The 18,802-nt window shown below is 26.3% G+C and overlaps 1 protein-coding gene across 2 annotated transcripts in view; it reads left to right on the top strand.

Moving 5' to 3' along the window:
- The first annotated feature begins 6,168 nt into the window (after nucleotides 1-6,168).
- The window catches only part of LOC135922095 (polymerase delta-interacting protein 2-like), a 154,486-nt gene continuing 141,852 nt past the window's right edge, over nucleotides 6,169-18,802 (top strand). For both annotated transcript variants that reach the window (XM_065456509.1, XM_065456508.1), the window contains exon 1: nucleotides 6,169-6,248. In XM_065456509.1, the coding sequence (XP_065312581.1) occupies nucleotides 6,184-6,248 (65 nt within the window). In that variant the 5' untranslated portion in view covers nucleotides 6,169-6,183. The remainder of the gene's footprint in view (nucleotides 6,249-18,802) is intronic.

The following is an 18,802-nucleotide window of genomic DNA, read 5'->3' as shown; positions in this document are numbered from 1 at the left end:
AAAACTTACCCTATAGAGGATCAAATGTTACTGAAACACTTAGCCACTTTGTAAATGAAAATTTGAATCATGGGAATTTCCTGGAAATGATTCGTATTATATCAAAAAATGATCAAATATTAAGAGATCTTTAGAGAAGGCTATTTTAAAGAGCAAACGTAAAAAAGAAAAGCTTAAACTCTCTGAAAAATCAAAGGGAAGAGGTTCTCTCATAACCTTGTTGTCGAAAACAACTGTTAACAAAGTTATAGATGTTGTTCTTGATCCAAACGTTTTAGTTTGCAAATGGATAGTACTCAAGACATTAGTGTTTATGATCAAGCAACTATTTGCCTACGATACATATATAATGGCAAAATAACAAAAAGGCTTTTTGCACTTACAAAAGTTACAAACTCTTCTGGAAAAGGATTTTTTGATATCTTGAGTGAATGCTTTTTAAAACAGAGAAATATAATTGGAGAATTATTTGATGGTGCGGCAAATATGCGGGGTGAATTAGTTGGGTTGCTAGCTCTTATTAGACAAGAGGCTCCAAGTAGTTTGTATATTTGGTGTTATAGTCACATATTAAATCTATGTATATGTGATTCATGCCATAATGTTGAAGGCAAAATTTTATTTGGATTGTTGAACAGACTAGCAACTTTCTTTGGTGAATCATATAAAAGGATGGATGCTTGGGTGAAACAGAATAACTCATCTGGCCAAAATAAGTTGAGAAGGCTTAAAAAAATAGGAGAGACAAGGTGGTGGCCACATGAAAAATCCCTTAGATGGATATATGGTAAAGAGAGCCTACTTCCAATAACGATAAGTGCCTTACAATTTATAATTGATAATAAATCATTTGAGGCAAAACCCTCACCAGAAGCACAGTCTTTGATTGATAATTTATGTAAATTTAAGACTCTAAGTACTTCTATAATATATTTAGAAATTTTTGAAATAATGAGGCCATTGTCATTATATCTTCAAACTAAGAATTTAGATATTTTATCAGCCCAAGTCTTCTGTGCCATCTATAACTATTACTTCAATTGAAAATAAAACAACAAAAATGGCTTCTAATTTAAATGGAACACTTTCATATTTAAAGCTCCCAGAGAGTATCTGGGTACGGACGAGTGAAGAGAATATATGGTGACGAAGGCCAAGATGAACGTCCTCAAGAATCGATTGACCTTCATAGGGTTGAAGTATTTCGTCCTGTAATTGATCAAATTATAAACAGCTTGTCGGAACGGTTTTCTGCGAATAAAGAGCTTATTTTGAATGTGCAATATTTGCATCCAATGCATTTTGAGGGTATAAAAAGTAAAGGTATTTCTGAAAAGGCCTTAGAAAAACTGGCACAATTGGCAAATATATAGAGTGTTAAATTACGTAACGAATTGTGTTCATTTGCCAGTGTATTCAAAGATTTAGTGGAAGAATTAAATGAAACGGACAATGATATCGTATGTACAAGTGAGGATTCATATGAAGAAGATGGAATATTACAAAATGATATTAACTCAAAATGTGATAATAGATGTAACAAGTGTTTAATATGTGTGTACGAAATTATTAAAAGATACAATATGCATACAAGTGCTTACACTAATTTATTTTTAGCATATAAATACATTTTAACTTTATCATTTACGCAAGTCAATTGTGAGAGAACATTTAGTAAATTAAGAATTATAAAAAATGGGCTGAGACCAAATATAGGACAAGAAAAATTAGAAGCATTTTTAATGATGTCAGTTGAACGGGAACTTTTAGCGCAGATTGAACTAAAAGATACTTGTTTATTTGTGCAAAGGTTCAAAGTTAATGAGAGATTTATTAACTTAAAAATTTATATTAATTCTTTTATTTAAATCTTATTTATATCTATTTACAATATGATCGGTGGTAGCAATTTTATTTTCTGTGCAATATTGTATAATTGCAATAATTTTTTATGTGAAATTAATTGATTTTATATATTGAGTATTATGTATTATTTTATAATTAACATGTGATGTATGATTTAATTTTATAGTGCATTATTGTTTTATAACTAATATAAAATATATGTGCAATAAATATGATCTTAGATGTGCAATTTTATGAAATAAAATATATATGAGTTTTTTAAAATGTACATCGTTTGTAACTATTTTCAAAAATAAGAAGTTATAAAAATCATATAATTCAGAAGCCATTTAAGGGAACCCGGCCAAAGGCCGGGCAAAACAAAATTAGGGGTATGGGGGCGAAGTCCCCATAAAAATGAGGCCGCTATAAAAAAAATGCCCACGAGGCCGTAGCGTCGCCAGTCCGCCCCTACTGGCGGCATAAAATTGTTGTACCAGGGGATGGAGTTTCAATTATCATGGTAAATAATGGATTATCAACCAAGGACATTGGCTTAACTGTATAAATTATAAAATCAACAATAACTTTATCAGCCAGTTTCTGTGAAATATTGACATTTGCATTATTAATTAATTTGGTTTGAATTGAGTTATTTTTGCATGTAGAGTCGCCTATACAAAATTATTTAGATGTTTCTCCATCTCCTTAAAACTAATGAACAGTCATAAAATAAATATTATAAGAATGTAAAAATGACAATTTACCTTTAGGTGTTTCTTGAGGTTATAGCTACTGGATTGATTTGAGGAAATATTTTTTTTTACATTTTAAACAAATAAATTTGAAGCCAGTTTTGGATTATATATTTATTTTAAAAAATTTTCAAATGTAGGAAATGGGAAATTTGTATTATAGCTATTAAGAACATTTTCTTCCTTGGTATCTTCTATTTCATTAATATCATTGTCTGAATCACTTTCAACCAGGGATGTGAACCCGGACCCGAACCCTGAACCCTCGTATTTTGGCTGAACCCGAATCCGGACCCTTTTAAAAAGTGGAGGGTCCAAGGGTTCAGGGTAAAAAAATTTTAACATAAAAAATTTTTTTTTTAAAATAATGAAAAATATTATTTTTAAAAAATAATATAAAATTTTTATAATTTTATTAATTTTTTTCGTGGAATCATTTATTTTATCTTCGTGTTTTTCTTTCGTTTTTCTTCCTGGACTTCATTTCATTTTATTTAGAGATTGATATTATTGATACCATAAATTATTTTCAGTAAATAATAATATTTTATAATGAATAGAAAAAAATACCAGCAAAAATAATAAAGGAAACAAAAAACAAATTAATTTCATTAAAAATTGATTCCGCCTAAAGATTAGGGAGAAATATTCTAGGAATAAATATACAGTATATAAAAGGAAATATTATAATATTAAGAAATTTAGCTATGAAGGAGATTAAAGAGAGTTCAACTTCTGAAAATATAAAAAGAATGATATTAAAAGCATTAAATAAATTTCATATTCCTATAAGAAACGTTTATACAATTACTACGGATAATGGTGTTAATCTAGTAAAATCAATCAAATTATTACAATGTTCACTGGAAGAAATGGATGATATAGATGATGATAATTATGTGGACATAAGTGAAACTGATTTACTGGAAATAATAAAAGATTTCTCCACAAAAATATACTGTATCAGATGTGCACCCCATGCGCTACAATTGGCTATTAATGATTCCCTAAAAATTAATCACTTTAAAACTCTAATTGATAAAGCAAGGCATGTTGTGTAATATTTAAGAACTCCCACAATTGTAAGAATATTAAAATCTATGAAAAGGCAAATGACAATATTAGATTGCACAACACGTTGGTCCTCTATTTGTATGATGCTAGAGCTATTAATAAGTTTGAAAGATTTCTGTAATGATTTTATTATATAAGCATGTGAAGTCATTTTGTCGGAAGATGATTGGAATTAAATAAAAGACCTTACTAGTATGTTGGTTCCTTTAAAAATAACTACATTAAGATTGCAAGCAGAACAGTTATGTTTATCGGATTTTTATGGCATATGGATAAGATTTCGATTAGAATTAGAAAGATTTACAAGTTCTTTTTCATATGAAGTATTAGAAAATATGAAAATTAGATAGCAACATATGCTTCAATATATTTAGACCCTAGATATCAAGTTTTATTAAGTATTGAGCAAAAAAAAAGGCTATAAACCATCTTGAGGATTTATGGCATATCCAAAACTCTATTATTTATAATATATTGGAGGTTACGACAATATCTACTGGTTGTAGCGATAACATTGATAATGATAACAATATTGATGATCTGGAAATTTTACTATTAGATAGAGAAAAAAATAATTAAATTATCATCAGATAGAAAGGAACATAAAATTTATATTGTATCTATAATAGAAAAGTTCTCAGAAGTTAAGAGAATAAATAGAGATACAAATATTTTAAAATTCTGGGCGGAAAATTCTTCAATATATCCAGAATATACCTTGTCTAGAATCGTCATGGGTGTACCGGCGGCACAAGTAATAATTTATGTATTATAAAAATGATAATCTATTTTGAGTAAGTGTAGAAGGTGGATTTTCATCGTTGAAATATTTATTGTCAAATTTACGTGGAAATCTGAAGGATGATAGTTTAGAAGATATCATGATTCTGCGATTGAATAAAATATTTAAAATATAAATTATTTCATTTTGTATTATGAATGTGTAATATTGAAGTATAATAAAAAATGAATGAAAATTTTTTTTTAATTTTGAGTCATTATTTTTATATTCCCTGAACCCAGACCCGAACCCTGGACCCGGGTACTATTTAAATTTATTACTGGACCCGAACCCGGACCTGGACCCATTTTTTTTGTCGAAGGGTTCACATCCCTGCTTTCAACGATTTGGATATCCATAAGCGATTACATTTTAAATTATTAACACATGATTTAGGTTTAAAATACAAATGAAAATATAAATTACAAATCGAAAATATATTTCAATTTCAAAATCAAATAAAAATCGAAAATTATAATTAATTATGATATTATATTTAAATTTTCATGTTTATACTTACATTCATTATATTTTTTAAAAGTAGCTAAGTAGCGGCTTTTCAAAAAAAGTAGCACGCTAAAAAATCAAATAATTACAAAAAAATTAGCCGCTATTAGCTATACCTACCTAATAGCGCGCTACTTTAAAAACTCTGATGGGATTTGGCTAAAAACTTTTTTAAAGACGTTGGCCGCCTAATCAGAAAAAATTCTGGGGAGTCTCGCGAAGGTTTTTACTTAAGGCAGAGGATCGCAATAGCCATTCTTAAGGCTAATTATGTTTATTTTATTAATTCGATCTCTCCTGATGATTAGGTGTTTGCTGCTTTGGCTTTTATTTATTTTGTATTTTATATTATTTTATGATCTATACCTCAATATTGACCTTTTGTTATTATGATTTTTTTTTTCGTAATCGTTTACTAATTATATATTTTTCATTTTATAAATTATACAATTATAAATTAAGTATAAAGATTATATTTTTTAATTTAAAAAATAACAGTTTAAGAAGTATTAATAACAATTTCTTTCAAAATTATGTGGAAAGATTTATTTTGAAATTTTATTTTTTGCTCCTAGAATTAAAATTGAATATCTTGAATTATTTAAATCATAGCTCTAATTTATTGTTTATAATTATATGTATAAAAAATTACTATTAGCTTTCATTTCTATATACCATTTAATGATAAAGATCTAGAGCTCTTTATCTTGTTCTTATCTCAGCATAAAATATTCTAAATATATAAAGGCGCTCATTAAAAATACGTGATACGTAATAAAACGGCATTCTAGTTGTGAATACAACAGAGATAAGCTAGGTTTTCCTCATCCATCAAATTGGTTATTTAATATAAATGGGAAAAAAATGAGGGGCCCTCCTACGTACGCGCTATGGTTCAAGAACTGTTACTTGAAAGCCTGTAGGCTGATTAAAAATGGGCTAGAAACATAGCCTACACTCATGAATTGCATATGTATTTAATTACTTTATAGGAAAGGGAATAGCTGATTTTAATTTTAAAATATTTTATGTTTAAGATAAATGAGTATATGTTGTTAAATGGAAATACATAGCAAATGAAAAAAAAAATAGGTGAAATAAGAGGTAACGTCAATGAGATATGAATCAGAGATACGTGAAATAAATGTTTAGAAGTTCAATTCCATAATAAAAATTTTACCTATATTTATATGTGAATATAAACTTCTATTCTTTTTAAAAATGCTGATTTCCAAAAATATTTTGAATTTTTTCCCTTATAAAATAAAATTTAGGAGCCTTTATAAGTAATTTTATATTCATATTTAAATAAATTATTATAAATGCTATTATATGTTATTATTGTTATATATTGTGCTGGAATACTTATTTCACATTGCATTTAAAATATTAAAAAATTATATTTAACATTATTTTTAATAACAGCTGATCATCCTTCAATTACTAGTTTTTAACCTATGATACATATAAATATAAAATATAAGGAAAATTAAAAAAAATCAAAAATAACTTTAAAATCACAAGTAACAAAAAAATATCAAAAATATACGTTCAGATGGTTTTAATTCTATACTTTTTATGTAAGTTTTAATTTTATCTTTTTTGTTAATGGACATAATTTATTTTATTCTTTTTGACCAAACCTCTTTACTCTATAGCTAGTCCATACTCCCTCTCCATTAATGTCTAATATAAATGTACATTTTTAATCACTTTTTGGTTTTAGTCCTTTTCCTATTTTGTTTTTAATATAAGATACAATTTAATTTTCAATACAAAATAAAAGATAAGTAGTAAATTTAAATAGTGATACACTGCTAATTGATCTTCAGAATACTTGTAAAGTATTATTAATTAAAAGTAATTTTTTACAAATAATTTAAAAATAGTTTTACAGTTCTATTTTCTTTTCAGTTTTCAATTTTATTTTTTCTTTTTTAATTTTAGTTCAGGATACTGTATAAGGTAATATTTAAAATATGTTATTAAATGTGTACATTTTCTATTTTACTTTTGGTTTTAGTCTTGTTCTATTTTATTTTTAATACAAGATACAATTTAATTTAATACTAAATTAAAGATAAAATGTAGTAAATTTAATAGTGACGCACTGCTAATTTATTTTCTAGATATTTGTAAAGTATTATTAATTAAAAGTATTTTACAAATAATTTAAAAGTAATTTTATAGCTTTATTCTTTTCTTTTTTCAGTTTTATTTTCCAGTTTAATTTTAGCTCAGGATACTACATCAATTACAAGTCATAATAAAATTTAATATATGTATATTCTATTTCCCAGTTACTCCTAAGACTTAAATTGTAACATTGCCAATATGACCCTTCCATAATCAAAACTTACTTAATCGGGCATGGGCTTTTATCTGTCCCTTTTACTTCCCATGGGCGTTTAAGTGAGTGGCTTTGCCAATTACGCGCACAGGTAACTGCGGCCTGCCCAAAAATCGTGGATGGTCCTCTTATTTATTTTCCCATTTTTTTTATCCCAGTTTGATGGGTTTTTTCATAAGAGAACCAGCGTTGCTCTGTTGTATATATAACATTTGCTATATGTACTACGTTTAGGGCTAGTGCACTTAATATCACGTATCACGTAACTTACATTCACAATGGTAAGCATGAAAACCTTTTTAGATTGCTTTGTGTTTTAAATTCTAAATGAAATCAAAAGGAAAATATCTAAAAACACTAATGATCCAGTATCAGAATTGTATTTTAATTTAAGCTTATTATTACATTATAAGCTATAATGTCCTGTTTTTAAAATTGATAGCTTAAGGTAGTTGGAGTAAAATATTATAAGCCTACCAGCTTTTATATATTAGATTTTTTAAAAAGTCTTAAGCCACTACAATACATTTTATGTAAGTAACAAACAGAGTTGGGCAGGTCCTCCGGAAAAAGAATCTAGATACAGATTCTTTGTGATAAAATGAATCTTAGATACAGATATTAGTATCTTTTTCAAAATATCAAAAAGATACAAGATAAAAGATACTTGTATCTTTTGCCTAATTAGAGTATCTTAAATACAAGATACTTTTAAATTTAAATTAGAATAGTTTATAAAATACAGTTTTTGTTCTTTATTTTTGAAGAACATAACATACGCATATAATAAAAATGAATATTAACAATAATTAATAAAATATTTAATGATGAGTTAATTATAATAATCAGGCATTTTAGTAATAGCCCATTCTTAGCATAGATAGACAAGGGAGACTACTATTTTTAATGGGAGTTAAATATTAATTTGCAAAAGAGTATTTAAAATAGATTCATTATTTTATAAAATAATCAAATTTTTCAAATAATTTATTATTAGTCCTTTTTGTCGTTACGGCTTACTTAATATTGTGCCAAAACTAAATAACCTATTGGAGCTGATATAGGTATTGCATTATTAAATTTATATAATATTTCCTAAATGGATGCAGTGGCATAGACAAGGGGGTGGGGTTTAGGGTTGAACCATCCCCCCCCCCCTTCCCCATAACCTTCGAATTTTTTTTTTTTAGATAGAAATTTTTTTTTCTTATTGCGAATTATTTTTTTAAAAACGGTTTCAATTTATAAATAAAATTATATACGATATGAAAATGAAATATATTTAAAAAAATAAATAAAAATTTTAAATGATAACATGGTTTAAAAATATATATTATAAATTATATGTAAAATATTAAATAACTATAAAAATATATTGTAAATTTTTTCTAGCATAGTTAAATAGTTAAATTAGATATTTATAAATTTAATAATATTGTTAAACTAATTAGATTTTAAAAATTTAATTTATTTTTTATAATTTTTAAATAAAAGAAAAATCATTTAATTTGGAATATAATGAGAAAGTAAAGGTAATCGCTAATATGTTTGGGATTAAAAATTTTAAACCTAGAGTAGTTTCTAGATAGTCCAATCGCTTAAATATTGATGCTTCTACGATTGAGGATGTTTATAAAATAAATATTTTTACTCCCCTTATTGATACATTTTTATTTCAATTAAAGGAAAGATTTATTAGTCACAATTTTATTTTAGACAGCTTTTATTTTCTTTTGCCGGTTAAGTCTGAATTCACTTGAAACGCGAAAGGATATTAAGAAAATCTCAGAGTTTTATTCTGATGAATTATCAGGATGGTATGATAAGTTACTTTGTGATGTCGAATTTTGGTATAAATTTGACAGAATAGAGTACTCTTTGAGACCCAAAAATGTTTTGCAGACCCTCTCCATGTGTAATTGCACTTTAGATTCCCTGCCTAATATCAAAACATTGCTTTTTATTTTAGCTACCTTACCCATTAGCACCTGCACTAATGAAAGGTCTTCTCAACTTTGAAAAGTTTAAAAACTTAAATAGCACCGTTGAAAGCCGTTTAAATGGATTCGTAATATTAAATATTTACAAGGAGATTGTCAAATCTCAGAGAAAAGTAGAGCTCCCTTTATAAATTCAAATAATAAATTGCTATATTATTATAAAATAAAATTTTTATATTCAAAACATAATTATAATGAATTCTTAGTCATAATATTTATATATTATACTATTTTTAATAAAATTATTGTATTTGCAATAAGAATTAGTGATCTGCATCGGGCCTAATTTTCAAGCCCGGCTCAGCCCAAAATTATTTTAAAAATATATTGCCGGTCTGAACACGAAATTTTTTTAAAAAAGTTTTGTCGGCCTGTTTTGAATTTATTTAAATATGGAAATTCATTTTTATTATTACTCAAAATAAAAGATATATGTTTATGGCGTCTAGTTTTTATAAATAAAATAAATTTAACATAAAATTGATATATTTAGATATATTTTAAAAAAAATTCCAAAGCCCAACCCAACCCAGCCCGATTTTTTTAAAAAATTTTAGGCCTGAACTCGATTTTCCTACTTTTGCAGTTCCCTAATAAGAATTATTAATGTTTTATTATACTCATTTGTTATCATTAAAATCAATACATAGTTAAATAAAGGGGTGTTATTTATACTAAAGTATTTTAATGATAAAATAAAATCTATAGTGAAATTCTCTGCAAAATTTTGTTATATGAAAAAAAAATTTAATTAAAAAAATTATTTTTAACATATAATAAGATATATTGAGTGTCATAAAAAATGGGAGGTTTAGGGGGCGATTTTATTATTCTTTCTACACCGAATGGATTGAATTAATTTACAATTGACTAAACATTGATAAAATTTTCAGAACAATGCTCTCAGTCACATATAAATCATAAATTTGTAGTGCTGTAAACATTTTTAAAAAAATCGAACGCGTTCGCGTTCAACGTTCATTGACAAAAATCGAACGCGTTCACGTTCACGTTCAAATTCAAAAAAAGGAACACGTTCAAGTTCATGAACGCGTTCATACGTTCAAAATTTTATGATAAATTTTTTTAAAAATTTAATTTAATATAAATAAATGCCTTATATTTTTCAACACAATATATTAGCCATGATAAAAAATAATAGTTTTATTTTAATAATATAATTATAAATACAATATAATAGAGCGATAAAAAAATTAATTTATAAAAAAATTTTTCTTATTAATTTTTAATAATAATTGCTTTTCAAAATTTTCATCTGATAGGCATGAACGCTTGTCAGTTAATACAGCGTTAGCTATACTAAAAACTCGCTCAACAGGGGCGGATGAAGGGATTGCGGTGTTATACTTGATAAACAATTCTTTTAAAAGGGGGAATTTATTAAAAACATTTAATGTTTTATCCATTGTTTCAAAAAATTGAGCTATGTTATCATCCTCCAATCTGCCCTCATCTTCCTCGTCAAATAAAAAGGATATCTCGGAATTGATTTTAAAACAGTGAAATACTTTTGATATTTGGGCCATGGTAATTCTAATTCATCTAATATTGAATTTTGATTTTCAGAATCTGATGATGAAATATTTATATCCATGCAAATGCTAATCTATTAAATTAAAATATAAAATATTCAAATTAATAAACTTTAATCTTATCTTCTATAGCAGTAGCACTATGGTACGTTAATTGCAATATGAAAAAGGAAAAAGTAAAAACAGCTGATTAAAAAATATAAGACTTTTTTGTTAAAAAATGCGGATTAATATTAATTTTTCAAATAAATAAAAATAAAAAGTGTTTTTAAAATTGAACGAACGTAAAATTGAACGCGTTCATCAAAGAAAAGGAACGCGTTCGCGTTCAAAGTTCGTCAAAAAAAAGGAACGCCGTTCATCACCTTTTTTCAAAAAAACGAACGCCGTTCATCACCTTTTTTCAAAAAAACGAACGCCGTTTATCACCTTTTTTTAAAAAAACGAACGCCGTTCATCACCTTTTTTAAAAAAACGAACGCCGTTCATCACCTTTTTTCAAAAAAACGAACTTCGTTCACGAAAGCGTTCATTTTGAACGCGTTCGTTTACAACACTATAAATTTGCCCAAAATTTTGTTACTAATATTTTTTTCATTTATGCTGGCTACTACTATAAGACACTAATAAAGCACAAAATATTGGCAAATTTTTAAAATGCAGTTTGGGGGCGAAGACCCCAAAAAATTTTTAACCCCCCCCCCCCCCCCCCCCCCCATGGATCAATTCTGGCTACGCCACTGAATGGAAGGATAATATTTAAGCATTTATAATGTATTTCGAACTTCCTTTTATATAATTTAAACCTCCATCTGTTTATTAGATTTTAAATCTATGGGTGTTATAGTTTAAGCTTGTTTATATACCTGGTACTATATTTAGGGCTTCTTTTATTAATATATTTTGAAAGCATTTTTTTTATCATCTGACTCAATCCATAAGTTTTTGATATTGATTTCAAAAAAGCCTCATTATATTCATATCACAGGAAAATTCTTTCTTTCTCATCTTGGGCAGCTTTTAATAAAGGTAGACAATATTGTAAAATTAAATTTTTAAGATAACTCATGCTACTTCTAACCGTACATAAATAATATACTTTAATATGTTTAACAAAATTTGGTTTAAACCTTTATCATTTTTTGTAAATAAAGGTTTTTACATTTAGCCTGTTCATTGTCTTTTTTAACTTTTATTTTTAAAAAAATTCCATATAAGATTTTAAATTGGGATTTGATTCACTGGAACTTAATTCCATAATTTAAATTTCACTACCTTCTTCCCTTCCATGTTACATAAAATTGGTATGATATTCTATTGAGTAACATTTATATATATAATATAATTTTGGCTTTTGGTGTTGTTATTTTTTATCTCTACTTTAATATGAGTTAGTGATCTGCATCGGACCTAAATTTTCAAGCCCGGCCCTAAATTTTTTTAAAGTTTTGTCCGGCCCGACCCGAACACAAATATTTTTTTAAAAAATTTACTAGCCCGTTCCTGTCCGAATTTATTTAATATAGAAATTAATTTTTCTAATTACTCAAAATAAACGATATGTTATAAGGTGTCTAGTTTCTTTAAATAAAATAAAATACTTTTATTTTACATAAAAAATTTAACATAAAATGGATAAATTTAGACATTTTAAAAAAATTTCTAAGGCCCGACCCAGCCCAAACCAGATTTATTTTTTTAAATAAATAGGCTCGGCCGATCTCTAATATGAGTTGTAAATTTTCCAGCTATTTTTGATTGTCATCATATTTAAAATATGGTGAAAATAAATAAGTAATTTAATACAAGATTCTCGAGGAAAATAAAATATAAACTGTGATGTGTAAAATTTTAAACATGAAACAGATACTAGTATCTTATTAAAAATGTCAAAAAAGTACAAGATACAAAAGGATCTTTATCTTAGTTACAAGTATTTGCGGTACTCGCCCAACTCTGGTAACAAACTCAATAATTTTTGTTGGCCTATTACCAGATTTTCTGCAGGCTAAAACCATAGATAAAGAAATAACAATTTCAGTTATAATTATCTATATCATAATATAAATAATTAATTTTGGTTAAAAATATAACAGGTAACAGTATTAATTATAACTTTTATTAATGCTGATTTTTTAAAATATTTTTCCATTCCAAAAATTATTTATAATATAAAGATTTTGATTTTAATTACTAATAAAATAAATTAAAAAAAATGTAAATTTTATAAAATATGTTTAATGTTAAATTTTTAAGAAACTAAAAAGTAGTATTGTATTTTAAAGTAGGCTTTAAAAATATAAATATTAAAAATTTTTTTTTTTTACAAGAATATAATTTCTTAAATTTTAATTACCTCATTTTACATTTTATGAGAATATTAGTTTTAATATACAGCTTATGAGTGATTATAAATATTGATTGCCAATCATTTTATTACACTTATAATATTATTTTGCTCAGAATAAAAACTGAAATGCTTAGAATTTTTTTTCATTAATTGCAAATTTCTTTAAGCTATGAATCTTTACTGAATTTATATTTTTCATAAAATTGAAGAAAATTTTTCTAAGTACAAATTAAATTTTCGCCGAATTTTTTTTTGTTCAATTTCTCAGAATGCCCAGAAATTATTCCTATTTTAAATATTATTTATTTTAAAGTGTTTATTTTTAAGAATTTACTTTACATATTTATGATTTGAATGCTATAAAATTAAATATCAACCTTGGTGATGTCTAGCCAGTGACACCGCCAGGATTTATCAAAGGAGGAGGAAAGGTTGTAAAATATTTTTAGAGGAAAAAACTACTAGCAGCAATATTTTAGCCAATTTTACCATTAAAAAGTGACTGAAAGCATTTATTATGAAAATTTTGTTTGGTAAACAATATAAAGAAAAAATGTTATAAGCAAAATAAGAAAAATTGGAATTATATTGGAGTGGAATATTTAGAAGAAATAAATATAGTTTACGTTATATTTAATGCCTGAATAGTACTTATTAACTTTTCAATCATTTTGCCAACCAAAAAAACGAATTATAAAGAAAATGTAAGCTGACATCACACTTTAAGCGTAAAGTGAGCCAAATTTTGAAAATACTAATTTTTAATGCAACCAAATAGAATTAGAACACTTTATTTCTTCAATCTGTTTGGTAGATTAGATGGTTTAATATGGAAAAAAAAATTGGCAAAATAAGGGAAAATTCTAAAATTCATCACATCATGCTATATGCATTGCTTATATCATCCAATCAATTTCGCCAAGAATAAAATAGTAAATGAATTATGAGCCAAATAAAAATTGTAGTATCACGCCTTAAACATGAAGTCAATTAGATTTCTAGAAGCATTAATTGTGAAACATATACCATTAATTAGTGCATATTTTTTAAAGCTTCAACCAGTTGGTAGATAGATTTTAAAAAAACCTATTGGTAAAATAAGAGAAAAATGCAAAAATCGGCATCATGCCTGAACGAGAATTATAGAAGAACTGAAAATCTGAGTGCAGCATATGTAATGCATGATTAATACTTACTAACATCAATCTATAACGTCATGTCTTAGGCTGAATCTTTTATATCATATCTTAAATTGGTTTCTTACAGTTTTTTTCTCTTCAATTAAAAATATTTTTTAATCTTTTAATCTACCAGCTTTATGATATCATTTGTTCTTTTAGGTTTATTTAATAGATATCAGAGACCTAGCCCTAAATCTGGCCCAATCTTTCCCAGCCCGGATACATGGGCAGGGCCATATATTAATTTTTTATATTTACCTTGGCCGGGCCTAGCAATTTTTTTAAATACCCACGCTGGGCCGTATATTTTAAAACCAAATATTTTAAATCGCCATTATTAGCTATAAAAATTAAAAAAATTTTGGGAAAAAAATATGGCTGGGCCATGCAAATGGTACCTCTGCAGGTCTCTGATGGATATATAAGTAAAATAATTATATTACCATTAAATTTTGAAGAGAAGTTATGTTTTCAAAATTTTTAAGTCTCATATTAAGACACAGTCTTTGCATGAAATTTGACAAACATTTGAAAGCGCAAATATAATATATAGTGCTTAATAACAATTAAAATTTAGCTCAATATAAAAAGTTATTAGAAATGCAAAAATTTATAAAATTAATATCAAATTCAATATCAGAGACACCTGCAAAAGTACTATTTGCTCGATTTTTTTATAAAAAATTTTTCGGCCCTGTGTAACGTTTTAAATACACCCTGTTCTAAATAAATTCTAATTTAATTATAACTGACATGTTAAGATTTAACATTATTTTTAGTGATATTGGCATTTATGACTGACGTGCATAGATCAAATATGATATTTTTAGTGATACTGACATTTATGACTCACACGTAAAATTAAATATTATATTCTCTATTGTTATATTGATATTTAAGGCAATTTTGCTTTATTCTTTGCATTTAATATTAACTCTTAAAGTTTTATATATTAATTAAAGGTTAAGTTCGAAAATGTCAAAGTTTAATATAGAAATGTGAGATAAAACAGTTTTAAAATATAGGTAAGATCAGTGGCCCCTACACTTTTTGAGCGAATGAAGCAGAATACCCCCATGAAAAGTACCCCCTTTAAAAGTATCCCCCCCTTCGAAAAAATGATAATTATGACACTCATAAATTTCAAAAATAATTTTTATTACATCAATTTTTAATATATAATATAAATAAAATGCAAAAAATATAACTTTATAAATATTATTTTAAATTAATAATTTAGATAAATTAGGGGAAGAGAAAGCGAAAGAATTTATAATTTCATCAGTATTTAATTGTTTAAATAAAATTTTTCCCATTGATAATATGGTTAAATTATTGAGAAAAGAATCTTTCATGGTACTGCGCAGTCTTGTTTTAATTAATTTAATTTTGCTCATGACTCTTTCGGCAGTACATGAGGTTGTGGGAATGGTTAATAAATATTTATATAAAATTCTTAAATTAGGTAAAGCAGAAAAATTTTAAAGTAAACGATAAGGTAAAATAAATGAATAGTTTTTCCAATCTGAATCGTAAGTCCCTGAATTATCATCATCATCAGAAGAAGCTAAATAATGTATTGGTAAAAATATTTTAATTAAATAAATTTACAATTCTCAGAATCTGACAAATCTTTAGATTCTTGAACCTCTAGGTCATGAGTAATAATTACATTCCCCATTTTGGCCATCTTATTTCTAAACTTCAACATTTCTTCGAAAATTTTACTTGAATTTAAATTGTAAATTCACAGATATCCTCGATATCTTCTTTAATAATTGATTTTTCTGCCATTCCCTTTGGCGTAAAAAATGATGTTTGATGTAAAGATTTCATGGAATCATCATTAAATCTTTCGTTAAACTGCATAATAATTAAATAGTGCAGCATAAAACACACCTAATCAAAAATGTAGATTTCTCTCCTTCATAAAATCTTGCGCCTTTGAAAAAACATCTAAAAATTCAGTGTTATTATCTATTAGATTAAAAAATAATTAAGACAATAATTTTTATTATACTTCTCAAATTAATCAAGCAATCTTTTGCCAATTGAATTTGATTTATTGCATACCCTATATCCTTCGAAATGGTTTGCAATTTTGTACAAGCCAAACTTGTTATCAACTATATTTTATCCAAAACACAAAGTGATAAGATAAAATCAAATTTTTATATTCTAAAGACTATAGCACTAGCCATAGTGGAAGTGGCAGGATCTTCAGAATCCTTTAAATTTGTTAAAGCTGCCCTCAAGGCATCATAAAGTAGGAAAAAATTTACAATAGCTTTATATGACGATAGCCAGCTTCTAAATAAAAAAACATTTTAAATCTAAATAAATAAGGTATACTATTACAGAGTGGTATTCTTGATGCGTAGAAATCGTTGCGATTTTTTTCAGATCATTACACTGACATTTTTTGAGTACCTCATATCTTTTTACACCATTAAAATAGATATAAATCTCATCTAGTATTCCTAGAACATTTCGAAGTTCTTTAATTGATTGGCATAATTGAACAATGATTAAATTTAATCGATGACAATAACACCAAATAAAAGCTGCCTTTGGCGCCTCTGCTCTAATCAAGGCCTGTACACCATTGATTCTTCCACTCATGTTTGAGGCGCCATCATAACTTTGCCCAACTAGAAATTCTAGGGGTAAATTCATCGAGCCAAATTTGGATATTATATTATGCTTGATATCGAGACCTGTGGTATTTCCCATACAATATATGTCATTCAGTCTTTCAACAGGCTTTGGCGTCTCACTATTTTCAACATATCATACTATCAAAGCTATTGCTTCTGATTTCGAAACATCATATGTGCCATCAACTATGATTGAAAAGCACCTGTTAAATGTAATCTAAGGGGTGGGGGGGGGTTTATTATTACATTTATAAACCAGAAATCACTTTATCATGATGGATGTAACAAAACAGTAAAAGAATTAAATAATAAAGAAAATTTAAAAAAAAAGGTACCCCCACTCAAATTTATTGAAGCAGTTGCTTCGCCCCCCCCGTTGTAGGGGCAACTGCTATATAGTAATTTAGCTAAGTTTTTGAACCAATCGAGGGAGAAAACAACATAGTAACACAAATTTGTCACACATTTTTTTTTCAAATATTAATAATATATAGCACAAGTAAAATGGTACTTAATAAGGGGCAAGATAACAATCTATTAAAACTAATAAAATATATATATAAATAAATTCTTTAAAAAATAGTAAAAAAGTAGTAAATGTGGTAGACCTGGTAACCCTATTTATGACGGCCAATTTTAAATTTGAGAAAAAATATATTTCACCGGAAAGGTATTCCTTCCTAGACCAACCGAATACATATGAATTTCTGATATATTTCTAAACTACTCACAATTTATATATATAAATTTTAAAAATACCAAAAGAATTTGCTGTTTATCCTGGAATACATTTCCAGTAAAAATCAATGTTACCACTTAAGGTTAGAAATAATATATAAGTTATTAATATTTTTTAAATAATTTATTTCAAGCACATAAATTATATTTTACAAAAAGAGAAAAAAGATGGACAATATATTTATACATATCATTTCATTATTATAAAAAATAATGTGTATCTTATATGTAATACTTTATTTAATTTGTACATGAAATTTAGTACAGATTAAGATGAGAAAAACAAATTAATAAGATATGCGATATAAATAAGATATGTGATATAAATAAGAAATGCGATATAAATAAGACATGCGTTATAAATAAGGTATACGTTTTTGTGATAATTATTTCTTATTTCGTCCAAAACCACAAACTCACGCCCTTGATCATTAATTTGAATCTAAAATATAATATTTTTTTTACCAAATTTGTTATACTTTTACCCTATATGGGGGAAGCACGATAACGATTTCATTTTATCTTTTAAAGGGTATATATTTGATGAAGTAATCAACCGTTCCAGCAATCAGAGTTGTTAAAGTAGCGAGCTACTTGTGCGCTATCTTTATTGGTAGCTATAGCTAATAGCGGCTACTTTTTTTGTAATTATTTAATTTTTTAGCGCGCTACTTAGCTACTTTTAAAAAATATAATGAAGGTAAGTATAAGCATGAAAATTTAAATATATCATAATTAATTATAATTTTTATGATTTATTATTTAATTTTAAAATTGAAATATATTTTCAATTTGTAATTTATATTTTCATTTGTATTATAAACCTAAATCATGTGTTAATAATTTAAAATGTCATCGCCTATGGATATCCAAATCGTTGAAAGTGATTCAGACAATAATATTAATGAAATAGAAGATACCAAGGAAGAAAATGTTCTTAATAGCTATAATACAAATTTCCCATTTCCTAGATTTGAAATTTTTTTAAAATAATATATAATCAAAACTGGC

This window comes from Gordionus sp. m RMFG-2023, chromosome 1, assembly GCF_954871325.1.
Source record: "Gordionus sp. m RMFG-2023 chromosome 1, tfGorSpeb1-WG-v2, whole genome shotgun sequence".
Classification (NCBI taxonomy): domain Eukaryota; kingdom Metazoa; phylum Nematomorpha; class Gordioida; order Chordodea; family Parachordodidae; genus Gordionus; species Gordionus sp. m RMFG-2023.
Note: the sequence above shows the minus strand (reverse complement) of the source record. Positions and strands in the feature narration are given on the sequence as shown.